This window comes from Mizuhopecten yessoensis, unplaced genomic scaffold (assembly GCF_002113885.1).
Source record: "Mizuhopecten yessoensis strain PY_sf001 unplaced genomic scaffold, ASM211388v2 scaffold6683, whole genome shotgun sequence".
NCBI classification, from domain to species: domain Eukaryota; kingdom Metazoa; phylum Mollusca; class Bivalvia; order Pectinida; family Pectinidae; genus Mizuhopecten; species Mizuhopecten yessoensis.
The window spans coordinates 2,368,390-2,390,398 of NW_018406672.1; the positions used below are offsets into that span (position 1 = coordinate 2,368,390).

The 22,009-nt window shown below is 35.7% G+C and overlaps 2 protein-coding genes across 2 annotated transcripts; both read right to left on the bottom strand.

Annotated features, from left to right (window-relative positions):
* Positions 1-356: 356 nt before the first annotated feature.
* LOC110452442 (vigilin-like) lies at positions 357-3,273 on the bottom strand. Its single transcript, XM_021500989.1, has 2 exons — positions 2,406-3,273; positions 357-2,180 (listed from the first exon to the last, which is right to left on the bottom strand). The coding sequence occupies exons 1-2, from the start codon at positions 3,172-3,174 to the stop codon at positions 1,060-1,062; spliced, it is 1,890 nt and encodes a 629-aa protein (XP_021356664.1). The 5' UTR covers positions 3,175-3,273; the 3' UTR covers positions 357-1,059.
* Positions 3,274-7,031: 3,758 nt separating this feature from the next.
* On the bottom strand, positions 7,032-21,986 carry LOC110452445 (lipoyl synthase, mitochondrial-like). The gene is made up of 11 exons (XM_021500994.1): positions 21,881-21,986; positions 19,745-19,920; positions 18,598-18,691; positions 17,769-17,849; positions 16,764-16,920; positions 15,059-15,116; positions 13,014-13,139; positions 11,536-11,681; positions 10,024-10,094; positions 9,529-9,640; positions 7,032-8,242 (listed from the first exon to the last, which is right to left on the bottom strand). Exons 1-11 carry the CDS (start codon positions 21,944-21,946, stop codon positions 8,184-8,186), a joined length of 1,146 nt encoding a protein of 381 aa, XP_021356669.1. The 5' UTR covers positions 21,947-21,986; the 3' UTR covers positions 7,032-8,183.
* Between the last annotated feature and the right edge of the window lie 23 nt (positions 21,987-22,009).

A 22,009-nucleotide genomic window follows, 5' to 3' on the forward strand; every position in this document is an offset into this window, starting at 1 on the left:
AGTCAATTCAACCCTTTTTGGCCCCGCCCCTCAGGCCCCTGGGGGCTTGGGACTAAACCGGCCACTATTTTTGTTGACCTTTGTCCATGGAAGGTCCCTGCAAAATTTCATTGAAATTGGTTCTGGGGTTTTGGAGAAGAAGATTTTTGAAATTTTAGTCAATTTGACCCTTTTTGGCCCCGCCCCTCAGGCCCCTGGGGGCTTAGGACTAAACTGGCAATCATTTTTGTTGACCTTTGTCCATGGAAGGTCCCTGCACAATTTCATTGAAATTGGTTCAGGGGTTTTGGAGAAGAAGTCGAAAATGTAAATTGTTTACGGACGACGACGACGGACAAAAGGCGATCACAATAGGTCACTTGAGACTTTGTCTCAGGTGACCTAAAAAGTATAAACAATCGCGTTAATGAGATATTAAGATATCTTTATATTCCTGGTACAGGGTTTCAGTCAGGGTCCGGTACAAGATTTACCTATCGCTACCACCTTTGTATTGTGCACATGTTTCCGATGATGTAACACGGCTAGAAATATCGCATATTCTGGAAATAGCGCAGTTGACAGGGCTTTACTTCTTGATACAGAGACGAAAGGGAGAAATGTATTAAAGTTTTTTTTATGAAAAACGAATGCAAAGATATATAGCTTCCTATTGAATAACTATTTAAGTCATGGGATTGTGTATTTATTGATATTTTTTTTCATAATCGCCGGGAAATACCTAGCGCTTATCCAGACAGCCAAAAGGCTGTCGTAGCACTACAAGGGTTAAAATGTAAAAAGCAGCCATTTTAACTCCAGTGTGCAAGTCTGTGACATCAAACAATTGAAACCAATCACAGGGCCGATAGGTCATATTGCATAGGTAATAAATAGTATGACCACATGTTACGCAAAAAAATATGACATCGCTATATTCACTAGATAACACACGACATTATGTGATAAAAACTAATCCTTTCAATCTTAACTTCTGATCATTAATTACTGACCATTCCTGAAATTCTGCAATGATGATGAGCTTCAGTATATTTAATGTGTTAATATTGTTCGATCAGTTCAGTTTTTTTCTATCAAGTTCTTTATTCTTTTTACTTCTTGTGTAACTTTTTCTGTTGCACTCTTCAACATTTCAGCATCAGACGCAATAACAAGTAGGCCTGTGGTGATACTCTCGAGTTCAAAATCCAATCCGGTTTCCATTTTTAATCTTTCTATGTTTTGTTCTCCTTTTCCTATGATATTTCTTACAATGTTAGCATGAAGGTCAACATCTTCATCTGTAAACACTTTTTCTACGCAGTTTCTAATTCTTTGTACTTCTTGTGTCACTTTTTCTGTTGCACTCTTCAACGTTTCACCATCAGTCCCAATTACAAGTAGGCCTGTGCTGATAATGGAGAGTTTAAAATCTAATCCGGTTACAAATTTCAGTCTTTGTAAGTTTTGTCCTCCTTTTCCAATGATATTTCCTACAATATAATCATGAATGTCAACATCTTCATCTGTAAACACTTTTTCAATGCAGTTTCTCATTCTCTGAACTTCTCTTGTCACTTTTTCTGTTGCACTCTTCAACATTTCAGCATCAGCTACTTGAACAAGTAGACCTTTGCTGATAGAGGAGAGATGTAAATCTAATCCAGTTTCCAATTCCAATCTTTGTATGTTTTTTCCTCCTTTTCCAATGATACGGCTATATATTTCATTATTAATGTCAGCATCTTCATCTGTTAAGACTTTTCCAATGCAGTTTCTTACTCTTTGTACTTCTTGTGTTACCTTTTCTTTTGCACACTTCAACGTTTCAGCATCAGTCACAGATACAAGTAGTCCTGTACATGTGGTGATACTGTCGATATCAAACTCTAATCCGGTTTCCAATCTCAATCTTTGTACGTTTTGTCCTCCTTTTCCAATGATACCGTTATATATTTCATTATTAATGTCAACATCCTCATCTGTAAACACTTTTCCTACGCAGTTTCTTATTCTTTGTACTTCTTGTGTCACTTTTTCTGTTGCACTCTTCAACGTTTCACCATCAGTCCCAATTAAAACTAGGCATGTGCTGATAATGAAGAGTTCAAAATCCAATCCAGTTTTCATTCTTTGTATATTTTGTCCTCCTTTTCCAATGATTTTTCTTACAATATAACCATGAATGACAACATCTTCATCTGTAAACACCTTTTCAATGCAGTTTCTCATTCTCTGAACTTCTCTTGTCACTTTTTCTGTTGCGCTCTTCAACATTTCAGCATCAGCCACTTGAACAAGTAGACCTTTGCTGATACGGGAGAGATCAAAATCTAATCCAGTTTCCAATTTCAATCTTCGTATGTTTTTTCCTCCTTTTCCAATGATAAGGCTATATATTTCATTATGAATGTCAACATCTTCATCTGTAAACACCTTTTCAATGCAGTTTCTCATTCTCTGAACTTCTCTTGTCACTTTTTCTGTTGCACTCTTCAACATTTCAGCATCAGTCACATGAACAATTAGTCCTGTTTTGATAATGTCGAGTTTAAAATCTAATCCGGTTTCCAGTTTCAATCTTTGTATGTTTTGTCCTCCTTTTCCAATGATATGTTTTACAATGTTAGCATGAATGTCAACATCTTCATCTGTAAACACTTTTCTTATGCAGTTTCTTATCTTTTGTACCTCTTCTGCTATTATTTTTTTTTCACTCTTTAACACTTCAGAATCTGTTCCGAATACAAGAAGACTTGGGCCTAGATCTGGTTTTGTTTTAGTATCAAGGTCAAAATCTAACCCAGTTTCCAATCGCAACTTTTTAATGTTCTGTCCTCCTCTTCCGATGAGATATCCACAGATGAGACGATGCACATCAGCATCTGAATCTGTTAACACTTTAGCAGCGAGCTTTCTATGGTTTATAATTCTGTGTGTCCCTTGCTCTAGATCTATTGTCGTAGAAGCTATGGGTGTGGTAGAGAAGTAATTGAGCCTGTCGACAATCGCACGGACACGTGGTTTGCTTACTGGGCGCTGAATTCCTTTTCCGTTCCTTGTCAGAGAGGAACACGGCCTTGGTATTCTGAATTTGTATCCTAGGTCTTGAAACAAACATTTTGCATTGCTTATTGAACCGAGTCTAGAATTGAGAAGCCGGTAAGCTCGTGCCCTGACCAAACAGCCTGCCATTTTGTTTTTGGCGTTAAGGGTGCGACTAATGACCGAAAAAGGATTCAAATCCGATAACGCCTGCCAGTATCCTACCCGGCCAGGGACAGCCCCGTAGCGATATATGGACAGTCCGCTTACGTCGATGCATGCCTTTGCATATACTATTTTGTCACTGCAACAGTAACATGTATATTCAAGTCAATTGAATTGTCTAGTGACAATAACGATAATATATATTTTTTTAAATATACTGACGTTATAATATAAACATTCGACAGGGAACAACGATTTACCCAAAATCACCCCCAAAAGACCAAAACAAACCAAAAAACACACCCAAGGCTAATTAACACACGAATATAAACTTTTGACGAATTTGAAATATTGGGATTGATACCATTTAACAGTTGGGTATGGACATTTTAACAATGCACTCAAGTGCAGCAAAATAATCACTATATTTGTGCTATTCCAATTGTAATCTAGTTTTATTTTGCATCAATTCAAATCAATTGGATATTACATATACCGATTACTGATGGGCTTTATACCCGAACACATAATATGAAATAGGCACTGCATGCCTAGCTACAAGCCTTTGTGATGATAGTACTAGTGTAGATCCCGTGTGAAGCACCAGCTTAGAGCTTTAAGGTAACAAAATTAACAGAATCCCTCCTTAGGACATGCTAGGTGCGCCAAATATTAATTCTGACATGAAAATGAAATGAATGGTGGTTTAAAAAAATTGTATTTTAATTAAGAAAACCTGCCAGATATTTCATGTATAGGCCTTAATTGTTGTTGTTATTATTTCAATACTTTTTGTCAATATATCGCCTGATCCCTTAAGTACCGAAATATTTTAAGACAAAATGACAGAAATATGATCTACATATGTACTGTGCTTAAATATTTATAAACAAGGCAACCCATATAGTCCCCAACCGGTAAGAATTTCTATATTTAACAAACAGTACACTTATGTCAGGAAGCATAGGTCGATCACAGTGAGGTAAGAGTGACCTACTTCCCTCCACCATCCCAAGATGTCCTTTTTCATCAAATCTGGTTACTCGGGTGAAATATAGTATAGAAGATATATGCCCGGGACAAATGTTTTCAAATGTATAAGTCATTGGTCACATTGACCTAATTCTGTACACTCCGCCATCCCAAGATGTCCTTGTGCACCAAATCTAGAAATGCCAGGTAAAAAAGTATATAAGATATGTCCCGGACCAACATTTTCAAAAGTAAAGGTCAAAGGTCAAAACATGCGTCACAGTGACCTAATTATGTACACTCCATCATCCAAAGCTGTCCTTGTACACCAAATCTGGTTACTCCAGGTGAAAAAGTATAGAAGATATGTCCCTGACAAACTTCTCTGGACGGATGGAGAGACAGAGTGCAAACCTAGTCACACCCACCCACCCTGAAACTGTTGTGGGGCTAAAAAATAATATATAAATATATATCATATATAATATGGGCGGTACATAATTGTCCGACAAATATTGCTCACAATTCTCAGAAAAAAAAGTGAAAAAATGAAATAAGATATTTTCGTAAAATTTACCCTTTCCAGTGGAGGAATGAATGACACGTGGGTAATGAAATAACAAGTTCAGATAAAGCGACTTCGTACCTTTCCATCCATGAAGAGTATTGATTCTAGCAAATTTGGATCTGAAGAAGAAGATTGTTGAAATTTCAGCCAATTTGCCCTCTTTGGCCCCTCCCTTCAGGCCCTAGAGATGGTCCAGATTCTTAATTTTCATACCATCAAATGAAAATCATTCCAACCCATTAAAAAAAATCCCACAAAAAGTAAGAAAAATATAAACTACAGTAAGGCCAAAAACATATGTTTCAGGTATCCTGATCATGATCTTCCTTAATCTTTCCTGTCGACCTTAGAACATTTTACCACCTAAATGTACACCATGAAGATCAATCTAATAGCCAGGCAATGCTCACAGTCATTCCTTCAATTTTACATGTACTTTCTTCCTGTTCTGGTCATGGGATCCTGACCACATTCACACTCACCACTGAAATGCATACAAATTCATTTTAAGAAACAAAAATTGTCATAAAGCATATATATTGATTCATGGAGGAAAAAAAACCAAGAGGCCAAGAAGGCCTGTATCGCTCACCTGTTTCTTTTGTTACATGGAACTGACATCTACATGTAGGTAACTTCAGACCAAATTTGATAACTAGAACACAAGACATGATTAAAGTAAAACGTTAACGACGGACAGATGGACCTCACACCATGGCATAAGTTCACTTGCCCTTCGGGCAGGTGAGCTAATAAAAGAACGATTAATGAACTTCCCAAATGGTAGTGTACAACTTTGTCCGTCTTCACGAGGGGAGAGAGGTATAAAGTCTGTAATTATCGTTTCTGTATAAGCTGTAACATCAATTGTGTACAACGTCGTGACTAACCTTGACAAGAACAACCTTCTGAAAGATTGCCACTATGGGTTGAGGACTAGAAGAAGTTGGGAAACCTATTTTCTTACCAAGACCCTGAGGGCAACCTTGATCAACCTTGAGAGTAACCATGAGAGCAAAATTGTCGCTAAACTACAGACAGGCCTCGATCATTATCCTAGATTTTGCTAAAACTTTTGCCCATGTCTCGCACCAACTTTTATTGACTTCTACGGTATATGGGAGCCAATTGGGTCGATCAATTTGGCCCTAGGATGCTCCAGACTAAATTAGGATAAAATCCCTTAATCCCTATGGTAGGAAAAGAATTTTAAAGGTTTTACCTCTATTTCCCCTATTGTGCCCCGCCTCTTTGCCTCTAGGGGGGTCAGACACACCGTTTATACAAAATTGGTTCCTCTTCACCCAAGGATGCTTCATACCCAATTTGGACAAAATCCAGTCATTCCTACAGAAGAGGGATTTTGTAGAATTTGCTATGTTTACCCTATTGGGCCCCTCCCTTCTGCCCCCAGGGATGCCACACTTGCTGTTTCCCTTATTGGGCCCACCTCTTAGGTCCCAGGGGGCCACACCCACGGTTTATACCAAATTGGTTCCCCTTAACCCAAGGATGCTCCACACCAAACATGGACCAAATCCTTTCATTCCTACAGACGAAGAAGGATTTTAAAGAATAATTTGCAATGTTTCCCCTATTGGGCGTCGCCCTTCAGGCCCGCCACACCCACGGTGTATATAAAATTGGTTCCCCTTCACCCAAGGATGCTTCAGACCAAATATGAAACAAATCCTTTCATTCCTACAGAAGAAGGATTATAAAGGTTTTACCTCTATTTCTCCTATTCGGCCCCGCCCCTCAGGTCCCAGGGGGGCCTTACCCACCGTTTATACAAAATTGGTTCCCCTTTACCCAAGGATGCTCCACACCAAATATGGACCAAATCCTTTCATTCCTACAGAAGAAGGATTTTAAAGAATAATTTGCTATGTTTCCGCTATTGGGCCAAACCCACTGTTTACACAAAATTGGTTCCCCCTTCACCTAAGGATGCTTCAGACCAAATATGGACCAAATCCTTTCATTCCTACAGAAGAAGAAGGATTTTAAAGAATTTGCTATATTTCCCCAATTACCCCTCAGCCCCCAGGGCGGCCACACCCACCTTCTATACAAAATGGAATCCCCTTGGCCTAAGGATGCTGCAGACCAAATTTAGTCAAAATCTACTTCGCTGTTCAGGACAAGTGACTTTTTAAAGGAAAAGTTGACAGACGGACGGTGCGGTATGGCATAAGCTCACTATGGTCCTTTGGACCAGGTGAGACCACGTGAGCTAAAAAGCTCTGGTGAGTATGGATTTCCTTTGATTACAATATTTTTTTTAAAGAAAACACATGACTACAATGATATCTTTTTATTTTGTTTTTACAAAATGAAAAGTTGATAAATTAATACAAATATAAATACACTTGGTTTCATGCTTTACACTCCAAAAACTTAACATTCGTTAAAATTGCTCAGATTTTGCACTGTACACTTTTTTAAATTAATAACAAATCTATATATCTTAGCAATACCCAATCATCAAACCCACGATCCTGATGGTATCAGCTAGAACTGCATTGAATAGGACAGGGGATAAATCAAGACTGTCTGAATAACGATGTTCCTACAAAGTGAGTGTAAAGGAAAAAATGCTTATGTTTATTGCAAATAACTGCTTATAACAAAGTAGCATGTCAATGTCATAATGATAACAGGAAATGCATGCAGTTAGGACCAAAGGCCTCATTAACTCTTTCCCCCCTGAAGACACTTTTGAACTCTTCCAATTCAAAGGTTGGAATAATTTATTATGGAATTTCAGGGGTGAATGAGTTAAAAAGAGCTCTACAAGTATGGACATGGATACCTTTTGAATAAATGCATTGAACGAAGTAGAAGTTGTTAATGTAATCCCTTGTTATTTACAGTCGAACATTTTTGAAAGCTGAATCTTCATTTCCCAGTAGCTAAACCGAATACAAACAGAAGGGACAAATCCATGACATATTTTCTGTAACAGAACAGTAACCGTTTGTGTTGTAAAACAGAAACATCCTATGTCTTTGTCCGTCGTTTCCAGGTAGTACTTCTCCATCTACATGTGATATAGGTAAAACTGAACTCGCATCAAACTCTTTATTTATGCTAAGTGTATTTTTGTTTGTTTGTTTGTGGTTTAACATCCCCATACAACACAAAATGCTAAAATTCAGACAAATGAAAATTTTCTAGGTTGTCTGAAGCTCAATCTCGGAGATAACATGAAGATCAACAGCTCTTTTATGACAGTGACTGCCAACAAAAATAACCTCATCCAATTCCTGAGATTCTTAGAAAATGTGATGCACATATATACTCTTTCATCAAAACAGTCCATTATGAGACCATGATCACAGATCAGGGAATTAATACACTAGACCATCACAGATATTAGAGATGAGTGCATCACAGTATGGTCACATGACTGGTCACATGACCTTTGGAATTTATTTCACTTGTCCAAACTTCAAGTAGCAAATGCGGATTTCTTTCGTGAATTCAAGACGTTCTTTATAAAAAACTCCCCTGAAAGTAGTAAAAAAGAACATTCAGTTATAATGGATAAGAAAAAGTGATTTCTGTCAGGCTAGAACTTTCTATTATTAATTCTACTGTTAAAATTTTGTTAGGAAATGGTTGATGTTTTTTGTCCAGAACTCAAATTTTATTTTATACCTTCTGGACAAAAATTGGCAACAGGTGGCCATCTTTGATTTTTTGAGTCCAATAAACAAATATACACACTTTTAATAGTTATCTGTGATAGAAAGAAAAAAATGCCTTAATTATAAAACTTAATCAAAAATGTTACTTAGATAAGAATTTTACAAATCGAAAACAAAATGGTATCAGCACACTTGATTCATTTAAGAGTAAGGAGCTGACTTTCCGGTTTAATGTACAAAAGAATGATCTCTACAAAAATAACAGTACATGTTTTTGATAATCTGATGAAGTGGTCTCGGAAAATGTTACTGATTAAAATAATTTTCATTTCACATCATTATGAGGCTAATGAAACGGTCTAAATTATCTGGATGACTTAATCAGCTTTATTTTACAATACTATCTATTAACATTATCGTAAAGTGTTGCCTTAGTCTGAACGATGACCATTTATTTATTTGTTACGGAACTATTGGAAATCTAATCATCCCCAATACAAACGGTACTAGTGATAAGAAAATACCAGAAGGAATGGAATTGACAAGGAGAAGGCAATAGTGGCACGGGAAATTATGAACATTAGAAAAGCGGAGTGTAATAAATACTGGACAGTGTTGCCATCCTGATAATACATATTTTACTATGTTATTTGGAAAGGGCTTTACATAAGTTGGACAACGTGTGCCCAATCCCTTTTGTATATTAGATGCAAATAAAAATATGTTTAAATCATAATCAATTGGAAATATTTTGTTCAAGCCTGTGATAAACTGAAAATAAGTTTTCTGGGTGGCTTTTATAGATTCCATATATGGAGTGGAAACAAAAATTTAGAAAAGTTCTTATCACATTATAATATGATTAATGAATGAATGAATAAGTGAATTTAACAGAAAGTATTATTGAAAACATCAGCAAATTTTGACAGTGTTATTATAGTATAGTAACAAAGAGTAGAGAATTTAATTCTGATGATTTTAAATGAAAGAACATGTACAATGTCATAAAGGAAAAGGTGTGCAATATCATTTTTCAGAAGCATATTAAGAGGCATTCTGAGGACCAGTGTCACAATATTGGCCCCAAAACTAGAAATGGCTACTAATTTTTAAGGTTGAAGGACAGAGCGGGTTACATGTACTGACCGGCTTTGTAGGATGACCTGACCAGCGGCCCACTGGCCGTGTAGGCAAAGCCAAGCTTATCTCCAATCTCCTCCCAGTGTTTAAACTTGTCAGGGTGGACATACTCTTTTACCTGTAAGAAAAACAAATAAATTAACCTACATGTGAAAATAAATCTTAATGACTCTCTACTGGCACCGTCTGACTTTCTACTTTCAAAGATACTCCCAAGTGAGACAGTCCCTTAGGTATGTTTTTTTCCTCAAAATATTTCAAATCATTCTCTGACATATCTGAACAGATAATAAAATGTAACAACCAATACTTAATATTTCAATGCATACTGTTAATTCTTTTTATTGTCTGCATTGAACAATGCTTAGAAATAATTTCAGGACGAATTTCCAGTTGTTGTTCATGTATAAAGATTAAACAAAAATAAATATCTAATAAACAAATTCAAACACCATTTTTAGAATTTTAACTATTTAACAGATTAAATATCCCAGCTGTTACCTTTAAATGCCTTTTTGTTGGCTGCATATATTGGCCCAGAGTCAGGCAATCAACATCTATCTTCCTGAGATCTGAAAATCAAAAAATGATAATTTTACGTTGCAGGGGAGATAACTCTACCATAGAACTAAAACAAAATTCAAGCATACAACTAATGCAGGAATTCATTAGTTTAACCTCTATAGATGCAACGTTTGTAGTCTGGAAACATACAAACCAGATCTATATTTATTAGGTCACACGTACTGTACATATTTCTATGCAAATTTTAGAGGTACATTCTGAAATTCAGTATATTCTGACCATTTGTTTTTGCTTCAGGGAAACTGGTCTCATATGCTCAAGCATGGATTTTGTGCTCAAACCTACTTTCTTGTAAATCACTTAAATAATCTCAAACGATTAAAAAAAAGTCAAATGTGAAAATTGAAAATAGTATTTGGCTTTGAGTTTCTTCAATTTTTTTCTCCAAATCTTTGTCAAAATAAGAGTTGTTTTTTAATTTATAACTAAAACAAGAAATTAGGCTTGAGCACAAATTCCATACTTGAGCATGGGATCCCTTCATGGTGTTCTTTTGTGTTTTTAAATGTAGCAGGCCTGTTCATTTATGCAGAACAACTGGTTTGTCTGTTTTTAAAAGTAACATTTTCGGGTATAAGTCCTGGCGGACCTGCAAATGTTAGTGCAGACCTAATGCAAGACTTTGTCAAGGGTCGTTTGAAAGCAGCATCAAATTTAATACTAGGTCCGATCTTATTTCATAAACAAACAACTCTGGTCCAACCAGTTCATTCGTTTGAATCGCGATAAATGAAAGTGACCCAGGTTTCACTCTTAAACTGTAATATCAGCCACGGTGATGTCAGTATTACAGACATGATGCCAATAAAAGGTGATCACGATGTCTCACTGAAGATAAAACAAGACATCATAGCGTTGTAGTGTTGGATGAAGAAAATACAGACATAGCATTGTGGCACTGTGCTGAAGATAACACAGGGTAACTATAGACTATCTGGGTAAAGCCTTAACAATCTGATAACTGACACGACATCATAGAATTACAATACTGCATTGACGACAACAAGTATAATGTAAAAATGGCAACATTGAAAAACATGATGATATCAAGCAAAATCTTTGCAAGAACATGTGGAGATTGATTTGTATGCAGGTATACTATGTGTTTGTAGATGTCCTGTGTCTAATATTGCACTACTCTATATTCAGTGGCAAGCATTGTATAAGTTTATGTTTAGTGTTCTGTGGTTCATTTCGTTCAAATAATAGTATTATTCTTTGTATTAATAAATGCGATAAAATTATATTGAATTTGTTTCATATGTGAAACTTATGTAACTCGTCACAACGTTGTTGTTTTTTTGTTTTTTTACCAGGACAGACGGTGACACCCTAGGTAAAACTTATTTTATGATAAAATCTCACAATTACTGAAAACTTTTTTAAGATCATATTATATAAATGCAACTGTAAATTTGATTATCAAACCTTCTAGCACTCTTAGAATCTGATCGTCAGTTTCCCCAAGGCCCAGCATGATGGAAGTCTTCGTGACCATGTCTGGTTTGAATGTCTTCACGTGTTCCAGAACTTTGAGAGACTGTTTGTAATTGGCCCGTGGATCTCGGACCAGCCTGTAAGGAAAAGAAATGGGTGATTACTTATTCTGTGGTATATATGGACCATATCTGACCTGTAAATAAACCCAGATGACATTAGAAAATTCGGAGAATTCTCAAACCTATATGCAGACCAGAAATATCATCGACTTGTGATATGTGCCAAGGTGTGAAATGAATATCTAGCGTGGGCTTCTCACAGGTCATCATGTACACTATATAAGGTATGTTAGCCTGTTTCTGCTGCAGCGCGATCAGCATGTATCAGATCATTTTGTTTACCTGCACGCTTACTTTCTTTTTGACTTCAATTTATAGTTCTGCCGGTTTCTGTTAAAAGCTCTTCAAATACATTGTCCTTTCACATACATTGTACTCCACAAATTATTTACAGGAGAGAATGTCTTAATCAACAGTGCCACATATAATATGATATTAAGTAAATTATACCTTAAATCTGTTTTATAAACATTCCCAAGATACAGCTCTACTCCTATAGGTTTAGCATGTAACTACAGACTACAGTGACCATTACTCAATAATCATTGTCCCCGCAAACTGGATTAACCATTCCATAATCTGACCATAGAACGTGAACATAACAGAACCGAAAAAGAAATAAATTTTATTTATTCCTTAAATATTTATGTGACTTTTTTCCAATAATCTACATTTCTTCCGCAAAAAAACATCATTTACTAAGGCTAGAGGTTATTTTACAATATATTTTTTGATGATACACTTTATCTATCAGTCCAAAATATGTAATTTGTACTGATTGCAAAAATTAATTTTGTTTGTTTGTGTTTTACGTCCTATCAACAGCAATGGTCATCTAAGGACATGCCAGATTTTGGTGGTGGAGGAAAGCTGGAGTTCTCAGAGAAAAACCACAGACCTATGGCCAGTACCTGGTAACTGCCCCACGTAGGTCTCGAACCCGCAACCCAGTGGTGGAGGGCTAGTAGAAGCAGAATGTCAGACACCTTAACCACTTGGCCACCGCGGCCCCTTCTAACAACTGATCAAAGTGCAGGAAATAGAGTAACATTGCATGGACTGAATAGTGGTTTAACATATACCATGGATTTGATTTTGACATTCCCTTATATCATAATTTTTAGATCTCCTGAAATTTCACTTTATCTATATAAATGTACAGTAAAACCTCGATATAATGTCCCTCGTTTCTTTCGCCACCTTGCTTTCAGGCAATACATTTCACAGTTCTTTCTTAAAAATTCCCTTATAAGTTTCCTTCAATTTATTGCCTAACCCCTTTATAATGGCATTCTTTTTCTCGACAGATTGTGGCAGTATAACGAGGTCTTACTGTATATGACCTACCACTGTAATTCTGCCACAGTTTCCACGTTGTGTGCGTAGACATCCAGACCCGAGTCTGCCACAATCTCCACACAGTTCATATCGCCACGGAAGTCAGGCGTGAGACACTCCACCAACATGTCCTTGCTGTTGTGATTACAGGAGAAACGGTATTAGGAAGACTCTAACAGGATACAATGCTGCCAGAAAAGACTCGGATCTATGTACAGGGATGTATAATTTTGTATTTAAAGCACCAGTACACAGATTGCTTCCAAAAACGTCTAAAAGCCCAACATATAGTTAATTCTAATATCTTCAATAAGATTCATCAGTTTTGAAATATGCGATATCAAAGTTTTACTTTTTACACAAACAATGTACGTATTAAGCATGTCGCAACTTGAAACGTTGGGACACATTGAATACGTACATTGTTTGTGTAAAAAGTAAAACGTTGATATCAACCCAGCATATACATCATATGTATATTTCAAAATAAATATTGGAAAATTTCAGAACCCCAACACAAAATCTACTAGCCCCTGGTGTCAGGAGAGTGAATTGGTATGATAAAACAGGACCAGAATCTATTGAAATTTCTCAGATTTTATACAATAAGCTATCTATGAGGAAGGTCATATGGATATATGAGCAAGAAGTTCATTTCACTGATCCTCACATTAATATTCAGACTTGACATTTTCATGAATATTTTGCAAGAGTTGTCTCTCTTTTAACTCATTCTGTTATTATGTCGACTGACCAGGTTTACGGTACCCAAAGGATAGGGTCCTCATCACAGTAATGTCCTAAAGCTCTGATAAACTAGGATTACGTCCATCTGATTTAAGCCAGACAGTACTGCAGTACATGTGTACCCAATAACGTGTAGATGTACACAGCAATACAGTGTCTGTACATGTACACAGCAATCCAGTGTCTGTACATGTACACAGTAATACAGTGTCTGTACATGTAAACAGCAATACAGTGTCTGTACGTGTACACAGCAATACAGTGTCCGTACATGTACACAGCAATACATTGTCTGTACATGTACACAGCAGTACAGTGTCTGTACTTTTATGGACCCTGTATTTCTGTGTACATGTACAGACACTGAATTGCTGTGTACATGTACAGACAGTGTATTGCTGTGTACATGTACGGACACTGTATTGCTGTGTACATGTGCAGACACTGTATTGTTGTGTACATGTACATACACTGTATTGCTGTGTACATCTACAGACTCTGTATTGCTGTGTACATGTACGGACACTGTATTGCTGTGTACACGTACAGACACTGTATTGCTGTTTACATGTACAGACACTGTATTGCTATGTACTTCTACAGATACTGTATTGCTGTGTACATGTGCAGACACTGTATTGTTGTGTACAAGTACAGACAGTGTATTGTTGTGTACATGTACATACACTGTATTGCTGTGTACAAGTACAGACAGTGTATTGTTGTGTACATGTACATACACTGTATTGCTGTGTACATCTATAGACACTGTATTGCTGTGTACTTGTACAGACACTGTATTGCTGAGTACATGTACAGTCACTGTATTGTTGTGTGCATGTACAGACACTGTATTGCTATGTACATGTACAGACACTGTATTGTTGTGTACATGTACAGTCACTGTATTGTTGTGTGCATGTACAGACACTGTATTGCTTTGTACTTGTACAGACACTGTATTGCTGTCTACATGTACAGACACTGTATTGGTGTGTACATGTACAGACACTGCATTGCTGTGTACATGTACAGAAACTGTATTGTTGTGTACATGTACAGTCACTGTATTGTTGTGTGCATGTACAGACACTGTATTGCTCTGTACATGTACAGACACTGTATTGCTCTGTACATGTACAGACACTGTATGGCTGTGTACCAGTACCGACACTGTATTGCTGTGTACATGAACAGACACTGTATTGCTGTGTTCATGTACAGACACTGTATTGCTGAGTACATGTACAGACACTGTATTGCTGTGTACATGTACACAGCAATACAGTGTCTGTACTTTTATGGACCTTTTCTTTATTTCTTGTACAGTCTGGGCGAAATGTGCCGCTCCTCCATCTGGCAAATCTGGAATTTAAAAAACAAAGACCAGGATATAATAACAATGTAATTGTGACAACCTAGTCTAGTCCTGGAAAGATAGTGATTTAGATTTTTTTCTTCACTTTACAAGTATTCTAGAACCAATGCAGAAAAATATATATAGAAAATGCCTATTTCCCTCACAAGTCAAAGCCATGAACTTTCGCATGGACTTTGTTTCCATAAACACATTTAATTTTATATTAGCATGCTTGAATTTTATGCAAAATTTTAACATATTATCTAATCTAACAGGGAGTACATCGATGAACTTCAATGTGCAATAATGATTTAGCACTTCAATATACAGAAAATTCAATAAGTGCAATAATGATTTAGCACTTCAATATACAGAAAATTGAATAAGTGCAATAATGATTTAGCACTTCAATATACAGAAAATTCAATAAGTGCAATGATGATTTAGCACTTCAATATACAGAAAATTAAATAAGTGCAATAATGATTTAGCACTTCAATATACAGAAATTAAATAAGTGCAATAATGATTTAGCACAGTAATGAAACCATGAAAAGCACAAATATAGGATTTCCCTTAAAATATGTACCCTTTCAGTGCGGTGTAATATTATGCACTTATATTATTATTATTATAATATTATTGTTAACCTCAATGACAAAGTCAGACACCACAGAAACTAGCTGGATGATCGCTGTTTTATTCATTAAATTGAAATATATGAAAATCATATTTCACAGTTTCGCAATCCACATATCATTACCAGGTACTATCAAATGATTTCAAATCCAAATGTTAATGCTGTATATGACCGAAAATAAGACCCTATCAAGCCCCCTCCCTACTTCAGTTTTGGTCAATTGTTTCCAACTAGGGATGGGGGCTTATTTGTGATCAAATACGCTATTTGCATAAATAATGAAGTGCTTAGGTATTTGTCGCAATGATTTTCCTGTATTAATACTGTTTATATTGCTAATGACCAATATCTCAATACCTCAACACAAACTCTTGATCAGTGATCTCACCAAGACATTGTTTAAACTATTTACTAAAAAAATCCCGAACACATACTATTGTTTGTTACTTTTCTTTTTCACCGACAAACAGCTTTAAGAGCTACGGTAAGTTGAATTTAATGTTTAACCAAATTATACCGAAAATGAAATCATCTACATTCTACCATACTCTGTATACCCACAGATACTCCAAAACTTATATATATAATTTTTATAATTTAATCTTACTGGTCACAAGCATTTTAAATGGCTTAAAAATGTATGTTATTAGCCCATGACGTAAAAAATACATCGCCGTTTGTAACGTCGCTTTTGATTGGCTGATACAGCGGCGTAACAATTTCTAAGAGAAAAGAGTCCATCAATACATACACAAAAAATGTAGTAGATTAAATTATAAGGATTAACTTGAATATATTTTTTATGTTATGGAGCTATAACACAAAATACCGGAGTGAATTCTCATCATAAACCGGCTTGCAGTTTAATTAGAGTACACTCCGTTTTGTGTGTTTTATCTCCATCACATAAAAAATATATTCAAGTTAATCCTTAGATAATTTTTGAAGTATGGTGGATGATTTCAATTTCTCAACGAAGCACGGATCATTCCTTTAATAAATTCGGACCCACCATCTCTGTCTACGGAGGTGAGAACCACGTAATCGAGTCCCCAGGAGGTGATAGCCCTAGCAGTGTTGCGTGGCTCCTCTGGGTCCGGGGGTGGAGGGTTCCGTGCCGTCTTCACTGAGCAGAAACGACAGCCTCTGGTACATGTGTCTCCCAATACCTGTGTAAAACAATTGGGTTTGTCTTTTGTGAAGTCTAACCGAAGAAAGACAACTCTTCATCATCAGAAATATCTCTACTCGTCAAATTTTTATCCTTGTTATTGCACAAAATGCACAAATAATACAGACGATAATTTGTTTAAAATATTATACTGAAATAATATGTTCAAACTAATGTTTGAAAAATTGCAAACATGTGTGGAGGTTGATTTGTATGCGGGTATACTAAGTGTTCAAACAGTTTTGTAGATGTCCTGTGCCTAATATTGCCCTACTCTATATTCAGTGTCAAGCATTGTATTAGTTTATGTTTAGTGTTTTGTGTTTCATTTCTTGATGACCTAGCTTACATCAGCTTTATTTGTGCAAAAAATTATACCTATCCATTATGGCCCACTGTAGCATATTAAATAAGTCCTTTATTGTGCTAAATTTAGCTTTACCTAATCAGCTCATAAAATATATATACAAACAAACATATCTATATACTAGGATATATACAAAATCCAGCATCAATACAAACGTAAACATTTCTTCACTGCATATAATTTGAGGTCTACACGACTATTTTATGCTTTGCATAAAAAAAAATGCCTTCTCAACAATTTGAAATGCAAGCCGAGGGTAGAAAGATTCTGAAAATATTTAAATAAAAAATACATTGTCTTTACCATTAAACCAAGAACTATTCTTCCCAACCATGTGTCTGAGATGCAGTGTTATACTCCACCCTTCCTACAGTGACATATATCCCCATTGGTGTTTATACTGAAACCTTTACCCTTCCAGTGATTTTAAAAAAGATAGATCAGAGATTTGAAATGATGTCATTGTCAACTATACCCACCATAATGGTTGCTGTGGCAGTACCGCTGTCCCCTCCGCCCCAGCACTCCCCAATGTTAGGACATTTGGCCTCCTCACACACCTGTATAACAAAATATCAGTCAATAACATATATCCCTACTTGAGTGTGTCAGACAGAAAACACATTTTAATCTTGAAAAATTTTGCCTAGCAAGAATCACCTTTGAGATTTGATATGCTAAACTGGACAATATGATACCATTTTTTTTAAAATATGATTCACATTTGTGTTTCTATTACCATAGTACTTTTAATCCTATGTAAAACTCCCATCTGGCATTTATTTGATTTTACCCCATATGAATAATTTATGGTAATAATAATATACATTTGTACATCTACAGCACCCTACAAAATTTGCAAAATTACTTTAAGATGCTTTACAACACATGAACAATAGTATTTCTAATTCAGTGTACATTGGAAGTTCTCTGTGTCTTCCAGAAAATGTCATATATATATAGACACGATTACATGAATACTTTTGTGAAATATTTCAGAGCTAATATTTGTCATGTCTATAGACAAAAAGAATGTAAATTTTGTTTTTCTTTCCGTCAACTGGAATTCCATATTTACTACTAGGCATACCTCCGGTTACTTCCCCTGATACAATGGGATGAGGCTGTGATTTTGTGAATGCGCTAGTTAGTCTAACTTTGAACCAACTGTTTGACAACAGTTCCAAAAACCCCAAATACAATGTAGTATATACACAATAGCTGGATGTACCTCAATGACCACTATCTTATAGAAATTATAAATCTAACTCATTTCCTGCTACAGTTACACTAGACTACAATACACACCGTGTGAAGGTTTAGTTCCCTGAGATTTTCCTTCAATCCATGGTAGTTCTTCCCTTGGGGGATCTTTGTCTTCAGCCAAGGGGGCAGACGAAGTCTGTAAAAATAATTTACCGTAACTCAATATAGGTAAAGATGACCATGACAGCGTCGTGCTGGGTTAAACAGCTGTTATCGAGAATCAGTTGACTAGTTTCGACACACAGAACTCTAGATCGACTGGACTATTTACACGGACGTTGGATCTCCCACTCCCCGTAATTTACAGTACTGTAAAAAATCAACAGGAAAAATTGTTCAAAACAAGCAATTCATTATGAAAGCTTGTAGATTGTCATTTTTTATGTTACTGCCTTGTTGTTCAACATTGACAAAGAGACCAACACCAAATAATTTAACTCTTCTGGATACAACGAACAGAAAATGTGCATTGACATAAATGTAGATTATAAATTTAAACACATCAATTAAATGACTTGCATCCAAATAAGATACCATTGAACTGGATAAGGCCATGCATGCAACGCTACTATGTGCATTCAAATGTATTATTATTATTAGATGGTTCCAAGATTTGATAAAAGCTATGAAGCCTGATTGCTTTCCTGGTCCAAATAATAAATAGAACATAACATGGAACTTTCACATACATATAATTTGTATTTCACAGTTTAAAATGTTAACAAAGTAAGCCAGTAAGCTAGAATAAAATAATGAAATAAATATAACTGTTCTACATGTATACATTTTCTGTCCTGTTATAGCTGCATATGAAAATGCAGCGGATTTTTTCTACCTAAATTTTGCAACAAATTATAACCCATTCCATTATGAATCAAGAAAATAAATACCGCTATACATTAATTATTCAAATTGGGAATGATTCCTCATTTTTTCTCCATTATCTGAAAATGAAGTACTTTTTTCTAAGGCGAAATCAGCAGTCTTAATTTGGCTGTTAATCGTCGCAAAATAAAATGATCACCGACATTAAATGGTACATGTATGTATTGATGCAGTACACAACAATAAAATGATACTACATGTGTACATTACGCTACATTCTGTGACTAGATCACCATATCGACAATTAATAGACCTATAGCTACATGTCATGTCATTTACTTCTATTCCAAACATGACATCATACCTTTCTCCTTTTTTTCTTTTGATATTTGGGGCAGATCTGTCAGAAGCATCTACATTTCCTGTCACGAAATCTTCAAAGTCTGGTCCCGCGGCTATTTCATCCTTCTGTTTCTCTGATAGCGTTGAATAATGTCGGAACCTCTCACAACAAGATGTACCTAATATATCTGATGGTATCTGAAAATTGTAAACAAAACTTATTTAAACATTGAACTGCTTTCAGTTGGCACTCTTATTGCCTATGAATGCTAATTAAAAGTGATTCAATACTTATATTTACCAAGGGTAGAATCTGTTCATCTCATAAAAAAATCCATTATGCTTATTATTATATATATATATTCAGCATTTAGTTCAAATAAGGTATGTATTGTGTATGCTTGTGGAATGAATAGAACAGCCATCATCCGGGGAGGGTCAGTGGTATCCAACGTAACAATTATGACATCATTATAATGGTGACGTCATATATACAACAATGGGTCCAGTGGCATTCATAGCCATATGAATGCCAACTGAATTTGTAGTTGGTAGGGTTATACAGTGGTAATGGCATACAATTGTAAATATTATATAAATATGAAAATTCTAGTATATTGTACAACTCATAAATACCAGTAAGTTGTACGAACTTCTCTGCAAATTTAATTTATGCAAAAGAAGGAAAGTTTGATATCTGCACAGCATTTCTCCACACTTTTCCATCCAGATAGTTAACACATAACTCCAGGAAGCATGCACATAATTTACTTTAATTTTATTTAATACTGAATTCTTTTGCTGCATGAAATTTATATATTTTTTTTGCAATATCGGGATAGCTCGCTGCATAATTACACAATAGGATAAATAATGTATGCAGACAGACACTCTGTCTCTATATCCATATCTTAATATATTTCAAACGTATTTAGAAAAAAATATTCATTAATTGTCATTTCCTGAGATTTCTTTATGGCCATTATGGCAGCCAAATGATTGTATTTCAGATTTTTCCAATGAGTTCTGTATCAAGATTAATTTCTCCTTAATCGTTGGCGATGTAATAACATATTCGGGAAGCGACTGTTCCAGATTTCGACAACCCTATAAAGCTAAATGAATATTTCCGAATATCATGCCTGCAATGTTTTTTCCTGATTTTCTGTGCATGTGTATAATAACATATTCGGGAAGACTGTTCCAGATTTCGACAACCCTAAAGCTAAATGAATATTTCCGAATATCATGCTTGCAATGTTTTTTCCTGATTTTCTGTGCATGTCCTCTTGTTCTAGCTATATATGTATATATAGATGATGTATCTAGCTCGAAGATTCCTTTTGTTACTTTCTGGTCATGTACGTTGGTTGTTAATTATTTTAAAAACATTTATGAGATGTCACCTCTCAATCTCCGGTATGCCAGGGTTGGAATACCTATCCTTTTCAAGTTCCATGACATAATATAATTATTGTGTACTGGAATTAATACTCTTGGTATGGATAATCTTATACTCCTAAAACATAAGAGGACGCTGGTCGGCCTTTTTTCTATCGGATGTGATTTTGCCGACAGTGCCTGTCAACAGTATCTTGCCGTGTTAAACCTCTATAACATTGTTGGAGTAGCTAGCAGGATAAACTTAATCTTAATTGGTATACCGTTGGCTGGTACAAATTGCTTGAGGTAGTCGGAACGGCTGCAGATCGATTCGTTCAAAACTTTCCAACACAAAAACATTGTCAGAGTATGACTCCTGTCAGGGCCAGAGAAAACTTGGGGTAACGTTGGATTTAAGCACAGATCTAAGTCCGTGATTTAAGTTAAAAATAATCTTCAATTATAGTTCTAAGTCTGTGGACTACCAACCAATAACAATTAGTGTCTAAAGCAGTAATTGTTACGTGTGTATGTGATGAAAAAATATTCACAATAAGCATGAAATTTTCTTTACTTTGCACTGTGATGAAATGTTTGGAAAGTACTTATACTTGCATTGTCAGCTTCATGATGACGAAACATTAAAATAAGATGTCCTTGACCATAATTACAAAATACTGACACACAATTCCCTGGTAGAGTGTTTAACCATATTTGAAATAACAATGAATCATTTTGAAGCTACAATTAATGTCTTGTGTCGTCTGGTACTTACAATGAGGTCCCTAAAACTGCATACAGTTCCCAAACTACGTCGAAACAGCATACACTTGGAAGCCATTTTATTTTTGCGGTCAGAGGTCAAACAGAATGTAGTTCAGAGTAGCGTATGGATTTTTATTAT